At 32.8% G+C, this 18,648-nt stretch overlaps 1 protein-coding gene across 1 annotated transcript; it reads left to right on the top strand.

The window, feature by feature from the left end:
• The first annotated feature begins 33 nt into the window (after positions 1 to 33).
• LOC132722644 (very low-density lipoprotein receptor-like) lies at positions 34 to 16,820 on the top strand. The gene is made up of 7 exons (XM_060707164.1): positions 34 to 235; positions 1,938 to 2,080; positions 5,392 to 5,502; positions 7,518 to 7,622; positions 10,779 to 10,886; positions 11,432 to 11,539; positions 16,663 to 16,820. Exons 1-7 carry the CDS (start codon positions 222 to 224, stop codon positions 16,803 to 16,805), a joined length of 732 nt encoding a protein of 243 aa, XP_060563147.1. The 5' UTR covers positions 34 to 221; the 3' UTR covers positions 16,806 to 16,820.
• The last annotated feature ends 1,828 nt before the right edge of the window (positions 16,821 to 18,648 follow it).

Below are 18,648 nucleotides of genomic sequence, written 5' to 3'. Positions count from 1 at the left end.
AGAGAAATTCTCTAAATATTTATTTTAAAACAATTGTTACAGGCAGTGGTAATCAGTGTGATCTCACAATACAGAAAGATGGTCTGGAACTACAGGATGGTGAATATGTTATTGGTTTAAGTGGACAAATTAATCAGATATACTGCAAGGCTCTGTGTTCAGAACCGGGCCCCGATCCAGCCCTTAAATGGTACAAGACACCGAACCCACATCCAGTCAGAATGTCCCGCGGAAGGTTTGTAACTTATTAACTAGTGTTAAACTTGTCAAAACTTTATTTTAGAACATCCACTAAACTTGAATTCTGTTGTTTTGTGATAAATCTGCCGTAAGGCTCATACTGAGACAAAAATAAGATATTCATTTTCAAAAATATTCTTTACATTAAAAATATTGCTGAGGGAAAATGGACCTACGCTGGGGGTCAGATTAGCATAAGACCTTTCCATTAGCTCTTGAAACAAAGGCTTGCAAAGTAAAACAATCTTTATTCAATATAATGCCTAAATCAAATTTATTTGGTACTACAATATTGATTTAAATTCAATCCCTGCCTTAAGTGCCATTAGTTAATTGAATCCAATCCATGCCTTAGGTACCATTAGTTATTTAAATCCCATCCATGCCTTAGGTACCATTAGTGATTTATATCCCATCCCTGCCTAGGTACCATTAGTTATTTGAATCCCATCCCTGCCTTAGGTACCATTAGTTATTTGAATCCCATCCCTGTCTTAGGTACCATTAGTGATTTATATCCCATCCCTGCCTAGGTACCATTAGTTATTTGAATCCCATCCCTGCCTTAGGTACCATTAGTTATTTAAATCCCATTCCAGCCTTAAGTACCATTAGTTATTTTGATCACATCCCTGCCTTATTAACCATTAGCGATTTATATCCTGACAGCTCTTGTTAAACCCATTACTTCATGAGGATTTTGTGAAAAAATGCTGTTTTTATTGAAAAGTCTGTCGTTACAAGTTCAAATTGTTATAAAACTATAAAAACTGCCTCAATACTAATCAAACTTGGCACAAATGTTGACTGGACCATTACCTTTGCAACAACATGTTCAGGTTTAATTTACCATGGCAACGAGTGGACATCTCAAAATTGCCAAAAATTACTATTTTGCCTTGATTTTTCCATCAAAATTGATTTCAAAGTGCTCAATGGATTGAGATAGAGTCAGATGCTTTTCAGCGTTGGTTACACGTTACCTTATAATCGATCTGGGGTCATTTTTAGCCTCTCACAGGCCCAAAATTTTCTTGGCGATGAGGGGGACTCCCGTCCCCCTTCAAACCCCACAAACAGAAGGGGGGCACATCCCCCTTCTGGCAACCCCCTGATGTATCCTTTGGTTGGGGGCCGCGCAGAAAAGTGGTCACTTTTTTTAACAACATTTCTCAAACAAAAACAAGTGTTGGGGGCCTAAATAAGGCATTTTTCACCATTTCAGACAACAAAAAAGGGGGTGAAAAAGGCGTTAAAAGGTGTGTATATCGCGTAATGGGTTAACTATCAAACACTGTGAAAAGTTGAGATGGCAGCTCTTGTTTTACTATCAAGCACTGTCAATAGTTGCTCCTGCTGTCCTTCTGACAGCACGTATTTTACTACCAAGCACTGTGAATTGTTGTGCCCGCAGTCCTTCTGACAGCTCTTGTTTTACTACCAAGCACTGTAAAAAGTTGTGCCTGCAGTACTTCTGACAGCACTTCTTTGACTATCAAACACTGTGAATAGTTGATCATGCTCTCCCGACAGCACTGTGAATAGTTGTGCTTTCTGTCCTTCTGACAGCACTTGTTTTACTACCAAGCACTGTGAAAAGTTGATCCTGCTGTCCTCCTGACAAGGCTTGTTTTACTATCAAGCACTGTGAATAGTTGAGTCCAAAGTCCTGCTGACAGCTCTTGTTTGTATTACAGAATGTATCAAGTTAGAACAACATTTGATAGGGTTAATATTCTGACAATCAGGAACATGTTATACTCGGATATTGGAATATACAAGTGCAAAGGATGGCTGAAAGACCAAGGTTGGGTGGAGAAATCATTCGAGCTCACATATGGTAATAAATATAAATGTTTATTATGATAATAATAATTATAATGTCTCGAATATTATGCATTGCCAAATATATTCCAAGAAAAATTATCTGCCTTAAGGGCTGTGCTTGCCTCTGTTGATGTAATTGAGTATTGTGCTTACTTCCTAGATTCAATGACATGGTGATAAGAAATTGGCATTTTCTAGTATATTCACTAATAGTCAGTTTGTGATATTTAGGAAAAAGAAATCAATTTTTAGTGCTTTTAAGTATAAGAATGCACGGTTCAAGTTCAAATGCGTAGGATATAATCACGAAGACCAAAGCATTTGAACAATACATTGTGCATTAAAAAAATAATATCTTTATTTTTTTTTCTAACATGCTTATATTAAAGAGAATTGATAAAAATAATTATGTTGAACAATATTGAGCGTACAAGTAATTTTCCTACAGTCATTTGTTTAATTAATGTCATATCTGATGTCATATGACATGTAATCATTCCTTTTTGTGTCTCCTTTTCCTCTACGGAGTAGTGGCGACATATAGGGATCACTTCTCCGTCGTCTGTCTGTCCGAGCAAACATTTTGGGTCTAGGGGCTATATAACAATAAAGAGAACAAAAGAGAACAATAGGTTCATTCCATGATCAAAGGGTTTATGGGCCAGTAGCCCTTAAGAAAACAAAGAAAATAACAAACAAAATAGCCCCTAAACCCAAAATGTTGGAACGTCCGTCTGTCCGTCTGATTGTCCGTCTGTCCGTCCGTCACAAAACTTGTCCGGACTACGCCTCATAAACTACTGGTGCAATTTTATCCAAACTTTACAGGAATGATCAGTACCAAGTCTACTTGTGCATATTGTCAGCATTTTCCGGTTCAATGATTTTTGTCAGAGTTATGGCCCTTTAATAATTTTGATTTTTAAAGTTTGTCCGGACTACTTCTCTTATACCACTGCAATTTCAATGAAACTTTACAGGATTGATCTGTAGCTCAAGTCCTTGGGCATATTGCACGGGTTTTTTTGGTTGAATGATTTTCGGCCGAGTTATGGCCCTTTGATATAAAGATGTTTTTTGTGTGTTGCCAGATACACAAAAACTTGTCCGGACTACTCCTCATAACTACTGGTGCAATTTTATCCAAACTTTACAGGAATGATCAGTACCAAGTCTAGTTGTGCACTGTCCGTCTGTCTGTCCGACTTTCACAAAACTTGTCCCAACATGAAATTGACCATCATGAGGCGACACATGTGATCACTGATCGCTCTTGTTATGTTGTGCATTTATCATGTAATAATGCACTTAGTTTGATAGAGGAATAGTATGAAGTGTGATGGAAGTATATTTTGAATATGTATTTAGTGTATATTGATCAACTAATTATTACATTACAATAATTTTCAATTAAAATTAAGTATACACACAAACAATACAGTGATCAGGCGTCCTGTGAGGTAATTAAATGAGTTTATTTTAATATAACAAATTAGTTACAAAACAATGCTGATGGGATATACCAGAGAATATAGCCTTCTGAGACCTCGGTATGTCTTGGTAAGCACCAAGATACAGGTAAACAGTCAGCAACCTATATAATAACAAATTATCTGAGTCTCAATGAAACATCTGACCATCAGTTTGTTTAATTCTTATGCCCCTTGATTTATTGACAGATTGGCATATAGTTAGTTCTCCTGTATCAATGTTTGACTATGAACTTAAATACTGGCCATAAAATCTTCATTCTATGTAGCCATTACTTGGATATGACATAACACTTGTTTAGAGCCTCACTTTGATATATCAATCTCTGAATGACCTTCACCTTAAAGGTCAACCTTTGCAAATTTATGAAATAACACTAGTTCTGCATTATTTATGGGGGTGCATTTTATACATTTTTAATTCTATTTGAATGAATTGCTTCTCAGTTACCTTTTCAAATACCATAAAATTACGGTTTACCCTTAGCAGAAGTGAAATGATAATGGTATATAGCGCTAGGACGTACTTTAATGTGACTTAAATAGTCTGGCAACTCTTTGTGTATAAGATGTATATATAGTCTGTATATTATTTACTTCTTCTTGACAACCAGTAATTTGACAATGGGTAATTTGTTTACGGGTAATTTGACTTTGTTTACTGTATGATGTAAGGTTTTAGATCTCCAATGTGATGCCAATACATGTATTAGATATGATAAAGTATGCAATGACCATGTAGACTGTCAGGATGGGACAGATGAACAAAACTGTAGTAAGCATCACTCACTTACATACCATCTTATTTAATTCTCCATCTTTGTTATTTTTGTTTTCCATATCTACCTGCTTTTGCACAGGCTTTTTCACTACTACAATCTGGACGTAAATCTCAAAAGGAAATGAATGTAAATTGTAATCCAGGACTTGCTGGGTTTTTTTTGGTCCAAGAGCAAAGCAAAATGTCTATGTGACAATGATGTCTGACATCAAGTCTAGTGGACATTGGTCTCTATTAGCTGATTCAAAAGTTCTGCGAGCTAAGTAGTTGACATTTTCAGAGAAATTGGTAATAACTAGTTAGTAATCCAGGTAAATTGAAAAGGTGAACACACCACAGAGATATAAGCATGGGTTAAAATTGGCATAAAACATTCTCTATAACAACTGAATGGAAATCAATCAAACTGTAAGCTTTACTGTTAAGATAGCTTCATAATAAGGAGGAGATAAAATTACTTTTACAGTTACAAATGTTAAATACATTGTAACATATAAATGTTACATACATTCTAACATACAAATATTAAATACATTGTTATGTATAAATGTGACATACATTGTAATTTATAAATGTGACATACATTGTTATTTATAAATGTTACATACATTGTAACATATAAATATTACATACATTGTAAAGTATAAATGTTACATACATTGTAACATAATAATGTTACATACATTGTAATGTATAAATGTTACATACATTGTTACATATATTTTTACACATTGTAATTTATAAATGTTACATACAATGTTACATATAAATGTTACATGCATTGTAACATATAAATGCTACATATGTTGTAACAATACATTGTAATTTAAAACATTGTATAAATGTGTGTATAAATGTGTATAAATGTTACTTAGATTTGTTATAATATAAATATTTATAATATAAATATTATATCTTGGTAGCTTAGAAGAAAATCCTTCTGATTTTTGTTCAAATGTGAACTAAATCAATGAAAAGTGTTATGCTTTTGAGGAAGAAGTTTTTTATCTTAAATTTGATAATTATTTTGATATTCATGTGTTATAACAACAGGAGAATGTAAGGCGAACCAGTATCATTGTAATAATGGTGACTGTATTGATAGAAGCTATGTCTGTGACGGATATAACGATTGTATTGATGCCTCGGATGAACTTAACTGTGGTAATGTATAATATGTATGTATGACATATGTCTATACCTGGTCTGTCTAAAGCAGTCTTTTATCTTTGATTATATACATTTGTTTATTTTATTCATTTTTAGCTCGACTATACGAAGTATATGGAGATTTTCCAACTCACCCAAGCGTCCATGTCCTGATTTCAGATCAAAATCTTGTGCAGTTAAATAATTTTTACTATAACTTTTTTTGTTTCTTAAGTTATCAACTTCAAATAGATGTTCCTTATTATCAACAACATCTTATGTGACAAAGTTCATAACTCTAGAAGCAATATTTTCAGATTTATCTCCCCTTGAACTTACAACTGTCTTTAAAGAATATTATTTTTTACTTTTACTTCTTTATTTTTAAAGGGATCAACTTCAAACTTCAAATATATGTTCCTTATCATCAACCACATCATATGTGACAAGGTTTTTAACTCAAGCACCAGTCTTTCCAGAATTATCTCCCCATAAACTTAGTTTTCCTAAAAAAAATGTTATTTTGAACTATTTTTTCCTATGTCTTAAGGTATCAACTTCAAACTTCAAATAAAATATGTTCCTTATCACCTACATGATGTGTGTGACAAGATTCGTAACTCTAGCAAAAATATTTTTCAGAATTATCCGTCCTTAAACTTTGAATTTATGTTATAAAATGTTATTGTTTACTATAACTTCTTCATTTCTTAAGGTATCTATTTCAAACTTCAAACATCTGTAACTTATTATCGCCACATCATGTGAATTATTCCCCCATGAATTTTTTTAATTGTTATTTCTTTTCTTTTTTCAAAGGATTTACTTTCAACTTTAAATTTACGTTTCATATCAATTCCCTTATAATATCAAAATATAATAGGCAAGGTTCATAACTCTAGCATCTTTAAATACTTATATAGCAAGGTTCATAACTCCTGTTAAACTTAGAATTGTCCTTATTTTTTTCTGTAACTTCTTTTTTACTTTAGGAACTTCAAAGACATACATGTTTGTTATCAAAACCTTTGTCATATAGGATGAAAATTTTAGCTCCTGTTTGTTCCTGCATAGCTCAAAAAGAATTTCACTTGTAGGCCTGAAAGTTTACAAGAATGTTGGTCAGCATGTGTACTTATGCACCTTGGGGTTTGCTTGTGGATTTATTCAGTATTTGTAAAGTTCTTGCCCTTTACTAAGTAAAAGATTTTTAGTTTTCAAAAAAAATTTGACCTAGAGTCATAAGATTGACAGAACAGTGGCGCGGTGGGGGCACCCGTGTCCTATGGACACATTTCTAGTTTTTATTTATTTGAAAATTGTTACATTTTTATTGAAAAAGACATCTAGTCTAGACATAAGAAAATTGCTTTTTGTCATTACTCACATCATGCATGACAAGGTTCATAACTCTAGCATCTTTATTTCAAGAAATGTTTCCTCTTTGAACTTATAATTTTTACTTAAAAATATTTATATACATTTTGCTCTTATCATTTTTTGCCACTGAAGGGATTGAGATCAGATTACAAATAAGAGTATAGGAATGTCTCTTTAAATTTCATTGACACTGTGCAAAAATATTGAATATTTGAGTGCTTTCTTGATGCTGATACATAAATATATTTATATCATTATTGATTTTTTTCTTCATAGTTTTTTCTTCCTTTTCTGCATCCAGTAGTTCATTAGTCAACCATTCCTATTTTCTCTGACAGCTTTTGTAATTTTTTAACTGTTATATTTATGACAGATTGCAACCGCTATACTATATATAGGCTTTCTTCATTGCATGCTATGTGAATATATTATATACAGGTTGTTGTCCTGACTTCCCATGTGGCCATGCTATTTATATAACTAGCTGATGTCCCAACATCTCATGTGACTATGATATTATACTCAAGCTGTTTTCCTGACAACCCATGCCAATATACTACATACAGGCTGTTGTCCTGAAATCCCATGTGACTAGTTTATGATACACAGACTGTTGTTTTCCTGAAATTATATTATATCATATTATACAGCTTGTCTTCCTGACATTGAATGTAAGTATGGTGGCTGTGTTTCAAAGGAGAAAGTGTGTGATGGTCATAGAGACTGCATGTTTGGTGAAGATGAACATAATTGTAGTAAGTGATTTATTAACATCATAATGTGTTACTACTTGTTTGTAAATTTTGATATCAGCAGAGATGTTTTTGATGAGTTATTAAAAAAATATTTCATTTTAAATTATCTTTCATACATTTCAAGTTAGCGCATTTAGAATGGATTGAAGTTGGTGTTCATATTTTGGTAGGTAAAAGAAACAGTTCTGTATTATTGTTAGCTGTGTTAGCTGTTAAACAAAAGGATGGATGCCATAGCTAACTTTTATATATGACAACTTTTTTAAAGACCATTACCTTCACTTGTAGGCAAAGGAAAATACCCTTGCACAATTTGAGAAAAAACAAAGACATTTTGTAAAGGTTTCCATGCCTCTTTTTTAACGCCCGTTAGAAAAATGGGTTGTACTACAGAAACGACCCTGATAGTCGGCATCCACTTTTTGCCTCGAGCATATCTCCTACACACATTGAGGGATTTTGATGAAAATTCATTGAAATGTTCACCACTACGAGAAACTGTATCGCAGGCATGAACCGGTTTCTAGGTCGAGGGTCAAAGTCTTACTTAAAGGTCATTGACAAATGCTTGTTTGAGCAAAACTTTTACATGCATGAATGGATTTCAATATTACTTTGCAAAAATGTTCGCCATGTGACGCAAAGTGTCAGTTGGAAAAATCAGATCTCTGGGGCTAAGTTCAAGATCCCACATAGGTGTCAAAGTTCAAATAATATATGAAAATATGTAAGGGGCCATTTAGTCATCATTTTTAAGGGATTGTAGTACAAATGGTCATTATCATGACAACATCTGTGATTTAGGTCAATTTCTGCAAGGTCAAGGTCACTAAAGATTATGAAATATTCAGACTTTGTCTAGAGCATATCTCCAACAAGCATGGAGGTATTGTTATGAAAATTCATAGAAATTTTCACCTCTATAAAAAGCTGTGTCATGTACAAGAACCTGAGGTCTCTAGGTCAAAGGTCTAGGTTACACTTAGAGTTCATTCAAAATGGCTTGACGCGTACATGCATAGAGGGGTTTCAGTTTAAGTTGGTACAAATGTTCACCATTGTGACACAAAGTGTCAAGGAATTCTGGTCCCTGCAGCTAAGGTCAAGGCCACACATAAGGGTCAAAGTTCAAATGAAAATGTGTATAGTGACCATTTAGTCATCAAAAGGTCATTATCATGTCTACCAACATGGCGTAGTATTTTAAGTTAATTTATGCAAGGTCAAGGTCACTATAAACTTGATAAAATATCTAGATTTTGTCTGGAACCTAAGTATGTAGTCAGTATATCTCAAGCTGTATCTATCTTTTGCCTAGTTTGTAATCAGCATATCTCAAGCTGTATCTGTTGTTTGCCTTGTTTGTAGTCAGTATATCTCAAACTGTATCTATTGTTTGTAGTCAGTATATCTCAAGCTATATCTATTGTTTGCCTAGTTTGTAGTCAGTATATCTCAAACTGTATCTATTGTTAACCTAGTTTGTAGTCAGTATATCTCAAGCTGTATCTATTGTTTGCCTAGTTTGTAGTCAGTATATCTCAAACTGTATCTATTGTTTGCCTAGTTTGTAGTCAGTATATCTCAAGCTGTATCTATTGTTTGCATAGTTTGTAGTCAGTATATCTCAAGCTGTATCTGGTGTTTGTCTAGAGTGTAGTCTGGATATATGCAGCTATATCTATTGTTTGCCTAGTTTGTAGTCAGTATATCTCAAGCTATATCTATTGTTTGCCTAGATTGTAGTCAGTTTATCACAAGCTGTATCTATTGTTTGCCTAGTTTGTAGTCAGTATATCTCAAGCTGTATCTATTGTTTGCCTTGTTTGTAGTCAGTATATCTCAAGCTGTATCTATTGTTTGCCTAGTTTGTAGTCAGTATATCTCAAACTGTATCTATTGTTTACCTAGTTTGTAATCAGTATATCTCAAGCTGTATCTATTGTTTGCCTAGTTTGTAGTCATTATATCTCAAACTGTATCTATTGTTTGCATAGTTTGTAGTCAGTATATCGCAAGCATTATCTATTGTTTACCTAGTTTGTAGTCAGTATATCCCGCTATATCTATTGTTTGCCTAATTTGTAATCTGTATATCTCAAGCTGTATCTATTGTTTACCTAGTTTGTAGTCAGTATATCTCAAGCTATCTAGATTGTAATCAGTATATCTCAAGCTGTATCTGTTGTTTGCCTAGTTTTTAGTCAGTATATCTCAAGCTGTATCTATTGTTTGCCTAGTTTGTAGTCAGTATATCTCAAGCTGTATCTGTTGTTTACCTAGTTTGTAGTCAGTATATTTCAAGCTGTATCTGTTGTTTGCCTAGTTTGTAGTCAGAATTTATCCAGTTCGAGGTTTATTGAAGTTCAAGATACTTTAATCTGTTGCTTGTTTTTGGTTTCCTTTGGATTTTACTATAACAGATTATGCTATGTGATGATGCACTTATTCAAATTTAGCCTAGTAAAATCAACTTAGCCAAATACAAATTCCAGATCAATATATACAATACAGGTATTACCTCTCAGTAACAACCAAGATTTTTTCCTCTCAAAAAATGTCTCTTTGCAAAGGTATAACTAAATTTTAATGGGCACCCTGCAACTGTGCTATTTCAATAAAGTGTTAAATGACTCAAACTTATGCTAATTTTAATCGACTTTTGACTGCTTAGCTTAATAGACAGAGCATCAGATCATTAATCTAGGAGTTTAATCCTCGGGCAAGGGGTAATTTCTCTGTGACAATTGGTCTTGAATATAGAGATATTTGTCTCTCATGACTGACTCAGAAATCATGTAGGATGTGAAGAAATTGGTAATTACTGGTTTGTTATCAAGGAATTCTGGTTAGGTGGGTTCACTGACGAAAATATAACCAAAACATGTTTAAATCAGTATTAAAATCCAGAAAAATATACAATAAAGACATTCTAGCATAGTATATTTTATTCTTTATTTTGAACTGACTTCTCTTGAAAAATGGTAATTTTTTTACCTATTTTTTAATAAATTTGACATGGATGAATTGATCAGCCATGCTTCAAATACAAAAGTCATTATATTGTGTTTGGCTTTATTTGACTTTTTCTTCCTTCTATTATATTTAGCTTGAAATATAGATATAAGTGAATATGAAGAAATATGTTTATTTCAGGTTGCTATGATGACTTCCAATGTGGTAACGGAACATGTATTGAAATGTCTATGGTCTGTGACGGTACTGTAGATTGTATTGAAGATGAAGATGATGAATCAAACTGTAGTATGTATAAACATGTAGTTAAAAAAAATTTCCACCTGTTCATAAAAAATGCAAGAAATTATCCCACCTGTTCCCAAAAAAATCCATTCATGTTTGGCAATTAATACTATATTGTATTTGTGGAAATAATGACTATGTTTTATACAAAATAATGAATTTGCTTGCTTTACTTTATGTTGTAAACCCAAATTTTTTTTCACTTAATTTACCTTTTTAGCCTCAGTAAATCCCCATTAATTACATTGCATGGGTTTTTTTTCAATATAAAAGAGCTTAAGAAACTGAAATTTTTGCCCAAATATAGAACCATCCCACCCTTTGAAACGTTCTACCCAATTCTGCCCAAGCTCTTCTGTACTGTTGGCTTACAAAATTTAAAAAATTTTTCCCCATCGGGAATACCCCAAAATTAAAAATTGACGGGTTTGAAAAAAAGAAAGATTTTTTTAAGAGCCCCTATTAGAGTTTAAATAGGTTACAGATTACAAAAGATTCAATATTTTATATATTGTTACTACTCAATTTACAAGTATATCTTGTTACAGCGTGTATGCCATACCAGCTCCAATGTGATGATGGTTCCTGTGTTAATGATACATATAGATGTGATCATATTGACGACTGTCCATCAGGTGAAGATGAAGCAGACTGCAGTAAGTCTATACAATATATTCACGACAGTTATAATGCAGTAAGTATATACAATATATTCACGACAGTTATAATGCAGTAAGTCTATACAATATATTCACTACAGTTATAATGCAGTTAGTCTATACAATATATTCACTACAGTTATAATGCAGTAAGTCTATACAATATATTCACTACAGTTATAATGCAGTTAGTCTATACAATATATTCACTACAGTTATAATGCAGTTAGTCTATACAATATATTCACTACAGTTATAATGCAGTTAGTCTATACAATATATTCACTACAGTTATAATGCAGTAAGTCTATACAATATATTCACTACAGTTATAATGCAGTAAGTCTATACAATATATTCACGACAGTTATAATGCAGTAAGTCTATACAATATATTCACGACAGTTATAATGCAGTAAGTCTATACAATATATTCACTACAGTTATAATGCAGTAAGTCTATACAATATATTCACTACAGTTATAATGCAGTTAGTCTATACAATATATTCACTACAGTTATAATGCAGTAAGTCTATACAATATATTCACTACAGTTATCTTGCAGTAAGTCTATACAATATATTCACTACAGTTATAATGCAGTAAGTCTATACAATATATTCACTACAGTTATAATGCAGTAAGTCTATACAATATATTCACTACAGTTATAATGCAGTAAGTCTATACAATATATTCACTACAGTTATCTTGCAGTAAGTATATACAATATATTCACTACAGTTATAATGCAGTTAGTCTATACAATATATTCACTACAGTTATAATGCAGTAAGTCTATACAATATATTTACTACAGTTATCTTGCAGTAAAGCTATACAATATATTCACTACAGTTATAATGCAGTAAGTCTATACAATATATTAACTACAGTTATAATGCAGTTAGTCTATACAATATATTCACTACAGTTATATTGCAGTAAAGCTATACAATATATTCACTACAGTTATAATGCAGTAAGTCTATTCAATATTTTCACTATAGTTATCTTGCAATAAAGCTATACAATATATTCACTACAGTTATAATGCAGTAAGTTTATACAATATATTTACTACAGTTATCTTGCAGTAAGTCTATACAATATATTCACTACAGTTATAATGCAGTAAATCTATACAATATATTCACTACAGTTATCTTGCAGCAAAGCTATACAATATATTCATTACAGTTATAATGCAGTAAGTATATACAATATATTTACTACAGTTATAATGCAGTAAGTCTATACAATATATTCACTACAGTTATAATACAATATATTCACTACAGTTATAATGCAGTAAGTATATACAATATATTCACTACAGTTATAATGCAGTAAGTCTATACAATATATTCACTACAGTTATAATGCAGTAAGTCTATACAATATATTTACTACAGTTATAATGCAGTAAGTTTATACAATATATTCACTACAGTTATCTTGCAGTAAAGCTATACAATATATTCACTACAGTTATAATTCAGTAAGTCTGTACAATATATTTACTACAGTTATAATGCAGTAAGTCTATACAATATATTCACTACAGTTATAATGCAGTCACTCTATACAATATATTCACTACAGTTATAATGCAGTAAGTCTATACAATATATTTACTAGTTATAATGCAGTAAGTATATACAATATAATCACTACAGTTTTTTAATGCAGAAATTTATACAATAATTCACTCCAGTTAAAAAACCCATTTAAAGGGTCAAATACAATTTTTTTTCAAAACAGTTAAATCCCGGGTAAGCCCCCCCCTATAAATATTTCACTTACATTTATAATGAAATTTAAGGGTTCAAATAAAATAATTTTCATCTGTTATAAGGGCAGTTAATTTTATACAATATTTTTCATTACATTTAAAAGGGCAGAAGTCTATACAATATTTTCACTACATATAAAATGCATTAGTCTATAAAATTATTTATTTTACAGTTAATGCAAAAGTTTAAACAATTTTTTCACTCAGTTATAATGATTTAATCTTTTTACAATATTTCCCGGTAAAAGTTATAATGCAAAAAGTCTAATAAAATTAATTAAATTACAGCTGTATAATAATGGGTGGTTGTCTGTTCTCTTGTATTATTGGCTGCATATTTGTAAATAATGGAAGTTGTTTGTTCTCTTGTACAATTGGCAGCACATTTGTAGATAATGGAAGTTGTCTGTTCTCTTGTACAATTGGCAGCACATTTGTAAATAATGGAAGTTGTCTGTTTTTTTTTTGTATTATTAACAGCACATTGGTGACATTATGACAGTTGTCTGTTATTTTATATAATTGGCAGCACATTGATGAAATTATTACAGTTGTCTGTTTTCTTGTATTATTGGCAGAACATTGGCGACATTTTGACAGTTGTCTGTTCACTTGTATTATAGGCAGAACATTGGTGAAATTATGACAGTTGTCTGTTCTCTTGTGTTATTGGCAGCACATTTGTGAATAATGGAAGTTGTCTGTTTTTTTTGTATTATTGACAGCACATTGGTGACATTATGACAGTTGTCTGTTATTTTATATAATTGTTGGATTCACATTGATGAAATTATGATAGTTGTATGTTCTTTTGTATTATTGGCAGCACAGTGGTGACATTATGACAGTTGTCTGTTCTCTTGTATTATTGGCAGCATAGTGGTGACATTATAACAGTTGTCTGTATTCTTGTATTATTGACAGCACATTGGTGATATTATGACAGTTGTCTGTTCTCTTGTGTTATTGGCAGCACATTGGTGACATTATGACAGTTGTCTGTTCTCTTGTGTTATTGACAGCACATTGATGAAATTATGACAGTTGTCTCTTCTCTTGTAATATTGGCAGCACAGTGGTGACATTATAACAGTTGTCTGTATTCTTGTATTATTGACAGCACATTGGTGAAATTATGACAGTTGTCTGTTCTCTTGTGTTATTGGCAGCACATTTGTGAATAATGGAAGTTGTCTGTTGTTTTTTTATTATTGGCAGCACTTTGGTGACATTATGACAGTTGCCTGTTCTCTTGTATTATTGACAGCACATTGGTGAAATTATGACAGTTGTCTCTTCTCTTGTATTATTGGCAGCATATTGATGACATTATGACTATTGTCTATTCTCTTATATTATTGGCAGAACATTGGTGACATTATGACTGTTGTCTGTTCTCTTATATAATTGGCAGCACATTGGTGACATTATGACAGTTGTCTGTTCTCTTGTTTTATTGGCAGCACATTGGTGACATTTTGACAGTTGTCTGTTCTGTTGTATTATTGGCAGCACATTGGTGACATTATGACAGTTGTCTGTTCTCTTGTATTATTGGCAGCACAGTGGTGACATTATGACAGTTGTTTGTATTATTGGCAGCACAGTGGTTACATAATGACAGTTGTCTGTTCTCTTGTATTATTGGCAGCACAGTGGTGACATTATGACAGTTGTTTGTATTATTGGCAGCACAGTGGTGACATTATAACAGTTGTCCTTATTCTTGTATTATTGACAGCACATTGGTGACATTATGACAGTTGTCAGTTTTCTTGTATTATTGGCAGCACATTGGTGACATTTTGACAGTTGTCTGTATTCTTGTATTATTGGCAGCATATTGGTGAAATTATGACTGTTGTCTATTCTCTTATTTTATTGGCAGAACATTGGTGACATTATGACTGTTGTCTGTTCTCTTATATAATTGGCAGCACATTGGTAAAATTATTACAGATGTCTGTTCTCTTGTATTATTGGCAGAACATTGGTGACATTATGACAGTTGTATGTTCTCTTGTATTATTGGCAGCACATTGGTGAAATTATGGCAGTTGTCTGTTGTCTTGTATTATTGGCAGAACATTGGTGACACTATGACTGTTGTCTGTTCTTTTGTATTATTGGCAGAACATTAGTGTCATGATGACAGTTGTCTGTTCTCCTGTATTATTGGCAGATCATTGGTGACATTATGACTGTTGTCTAATCTCTTATTTTATTGGCAGAACATTAGTGAAATTATGACAGTTGTCTGTTCTCTAATATTATTTGCAGCACATTAGTGAAATTATGACAGTTGTCTTTTCTCTTGTATTATTGGCAGAGCATTAGTGAAATTATGACAGTTGTCTGTTCTCTCTTGTATTTTTTTTGGCAGAACATTGGTGACATTATGACAGTTCTTTCACTTGTATTAATGGCAGAACATTGGTGACATTATGACAGTTGCCTGTTCTCTTGTATTATTGGTCGCACATTGGTGATATTATGACATATGTCTGTTCTCTTGTATTATTGGCAGCACATTGGTGACATTATGACAGATGTCTGTTCTCTTGTATTATTGGCAGCACTTTGGTGACATTATGACTGTTGTCTGTTCTCTTGTATTATTGGCAGATCATTGGTGACATTTTAACTGTTGTCTGTTCTTTTTTATTATTGGCAGAACATTGGTGACATTATGACAGTTGTCTGTTCTCTTGTATTATTGGCAGAACATTGGTGACATTATGACAGTTCTTTCTCTTGTATTATTGGCAGAACATTGGTGACATTATGACAGTTGTCTGTTCTCTTGTGTTATTGGCAGCACTTTGGTGACATTATGACAGTTATCTTGATTATTGGCAGCACGTTGGTGACATTATGACAGTTGTCTGTTCTCTTGTATTATTGGCAGCACTTTGGTGTCATGATGACAGTTGTCTCTTCTCTTGTATTATTGGCAGCACTTTGGTGACATTATGACAGTTATCTGTTCTCTTGTATTATTGGCAGCATGTTGGTGTCATTATGACAGTTGTCTGTTCTCTTGTATTATTGGCAGTACATTGGTGACATTGTGAAAGTTGTCTGTTCTCTTCTATAATTGGAAAAACATTGATTGTTATTATGACTTATGACAGTTGCTCTCTTTATAAGTCATATACTACAACCAGGTATTATTGATAGTAGAGTGGTTATACTCAGCAATTTTATAATTTATGTAATTTAACAGCAGGTCCTGTTATTATGACAGTAATATTTTAATCCATCCTTCAGCTATCTATCTGTATATGATAGTGTGATAAGCATGTTTTATTCTCATTTTCAGCATGTTTCACGGATTCATTTATTTGTGATGATGGGCAGTGTATTGAGGCATCTGCAGCTTGTGATGGTATCACAGATTGTTCCAATGGTAATGATGAAGAGGGCTGTGGGGGAAAGAGTAAGTATATAGATATTCTTATGTAAAATCCCTGGTATGACAGCATCAGTACCAGTTTTGTCAAATCATTATCTACATGTATTAAAAATGATCTGGATATGTTTTTATGCTCCCCGAAAAATTTCGGGGAGCATATAGTCGGCGCCTTGTCCGTCTGTCCGTCCGTTGTCTTGTCCGGAGCATGACTTGAAAACCCTTGGAGATAATTTGTTTTAACTTCATACAGTGGTAGAGGCATTGAGGGAGAGTGCAGTGTCAAAGAACCATAACCCTATTTTGCCCGGTTTTTGAATTATCTCCTCTTATAGAAAAATATTGTCCGGGACATAACTCTAAAACTATAAGAGATATCAACATGAAACTTTGTAGGTGAATAGATCTCAATGGGTAGATGTGCAGTGCATAAGAACAATAACTCTTTTTGTCCTAATTTTGGAGTTATTGCCCTTTGTTAATTTGATGTTTGATTCTGTTTCTTGCATATAACATATTAATTATATTTTGCGAAGTAATTACTAAAAGTAATATTTCCATTTCGTATTTTTTTCTTACAGTAGGGTATGGGCTTTTGTTTGATGGACTGGGGGGGCTTTTGTCCTACCTGCACTTTTGAGGGGGGGGGCTTTTGTCCTATGCGTAAATTTAATGGGGGGGCTTTTGTCCACCTTGTCATTTTTTAAATGGGGGGGGGTGGGGGGCTTTTGTCCTACACTCTAAGACCACCAGATTCAGTCCCAATTCTTTGTTTTGTTCTTTATTTGACCCCACGATTGAGACCACTGATTTAAAGTCAATACCTACCTAGATCTTAAATGTGTTGTTCTGTTTGAATGCTCTTAGGCATGACACTTGATTTCAGTCAGTATATCTCAAACTGTATCAGTTTGCCTTGTTTGTAGTCAGTATATCTCAAACTGTATCTATTGTTTGCCTAGTTTGTAGTCAGTATATATCTAGCTATATCTATTGTTTGCCTAGTTTGTAGTCATTATATCTCAAGCTTTATCTATTGTTTGCCTAGTTTGTAGTCAGTATATATCTAGCTATATCTATTGTTTACCTAGTTTGTAGTCAGTATATCTCAAGATTTATCTATTGTTTGCCTAGTTTGTAGTCACTATATCTCAAACTGTTTCTATTGTTTGCCTAGTTTGTAGTCAGTATATCTAAAGATGTATCTATTGTATGCCTAGTTTGTAGTCAATATATCTTAAACTGTATCTATTGTTTACCTAGTTTGTAGTCAGTATATATCAAGCTGTATCTGTTGTTTGCCTAGTTTGTAGTCAGTATATATCAAGCTGTATCTGTTGTTTGTCTAGTTTGTAGTCAGTATATATCAAGCTGTATCTGTTGTTTGCCTAGTTTGTAGTCAGTATATCTCAAGCTGTATCTATTGTTTGCCTAGTTTGTAGTCAGTATATCTCAAGCTGTATCTATTGTTTGCCTAGTTTTTAGTCAGTTTATCTCAAGCTATATCTATTGTTTGCCTAGTTTGTAGTCAGTATATCTCAAGCTATATCTATTGTTTGCCTAGTTTGTAGTCAGTATATCTCAAGCTATATCTATTGTTTGCCTAGTTTGTAGTCAGAATATATCTATCTGTATCAATTGTTTTGCCTTGAAGTGGCGGCATGGCCGAGTTGGTAATGCCTCAGACTGGTAATCTTATGATCTCTAGCGGCATGGGTTTAAATCCATAAGAGGCAAATCATTGTTTCCTTAAGCAAGAAACTTTACACTTTTTGCTCAGTACTGGTTGCTTCTAGGAACAGATTCGAAAGTGTGTCTATAAGCTTAAAGCTTCCTACACAATTGAACTAAAATGAATTCTGTATTAACCAATTGTTTGCCTAGTTTGTATACAGA

Source organism: Ruditapes philippinarum, unplaced genomic scaffold (genome assembly GCF_026571515.1).
Source record: "Ruditapes philippinarum isolate M1 unplaced genomic scaffold, ASM2657151v2 ctg8601_1_1_1_1, whole genome shotgun sequence".
Classification (NCBI taxonomy): Eukaryota; Metazoa; Mollusca; class Bivalvia; order Venerida; family Veneridae; genus Ruditapes; species Ruditapes philippinarum.
The sequence above is the reverse complement of the archived record's forward strand: the minus strand, read 5'-3'. Positions and strand labels throughout refer to the sequence as shown.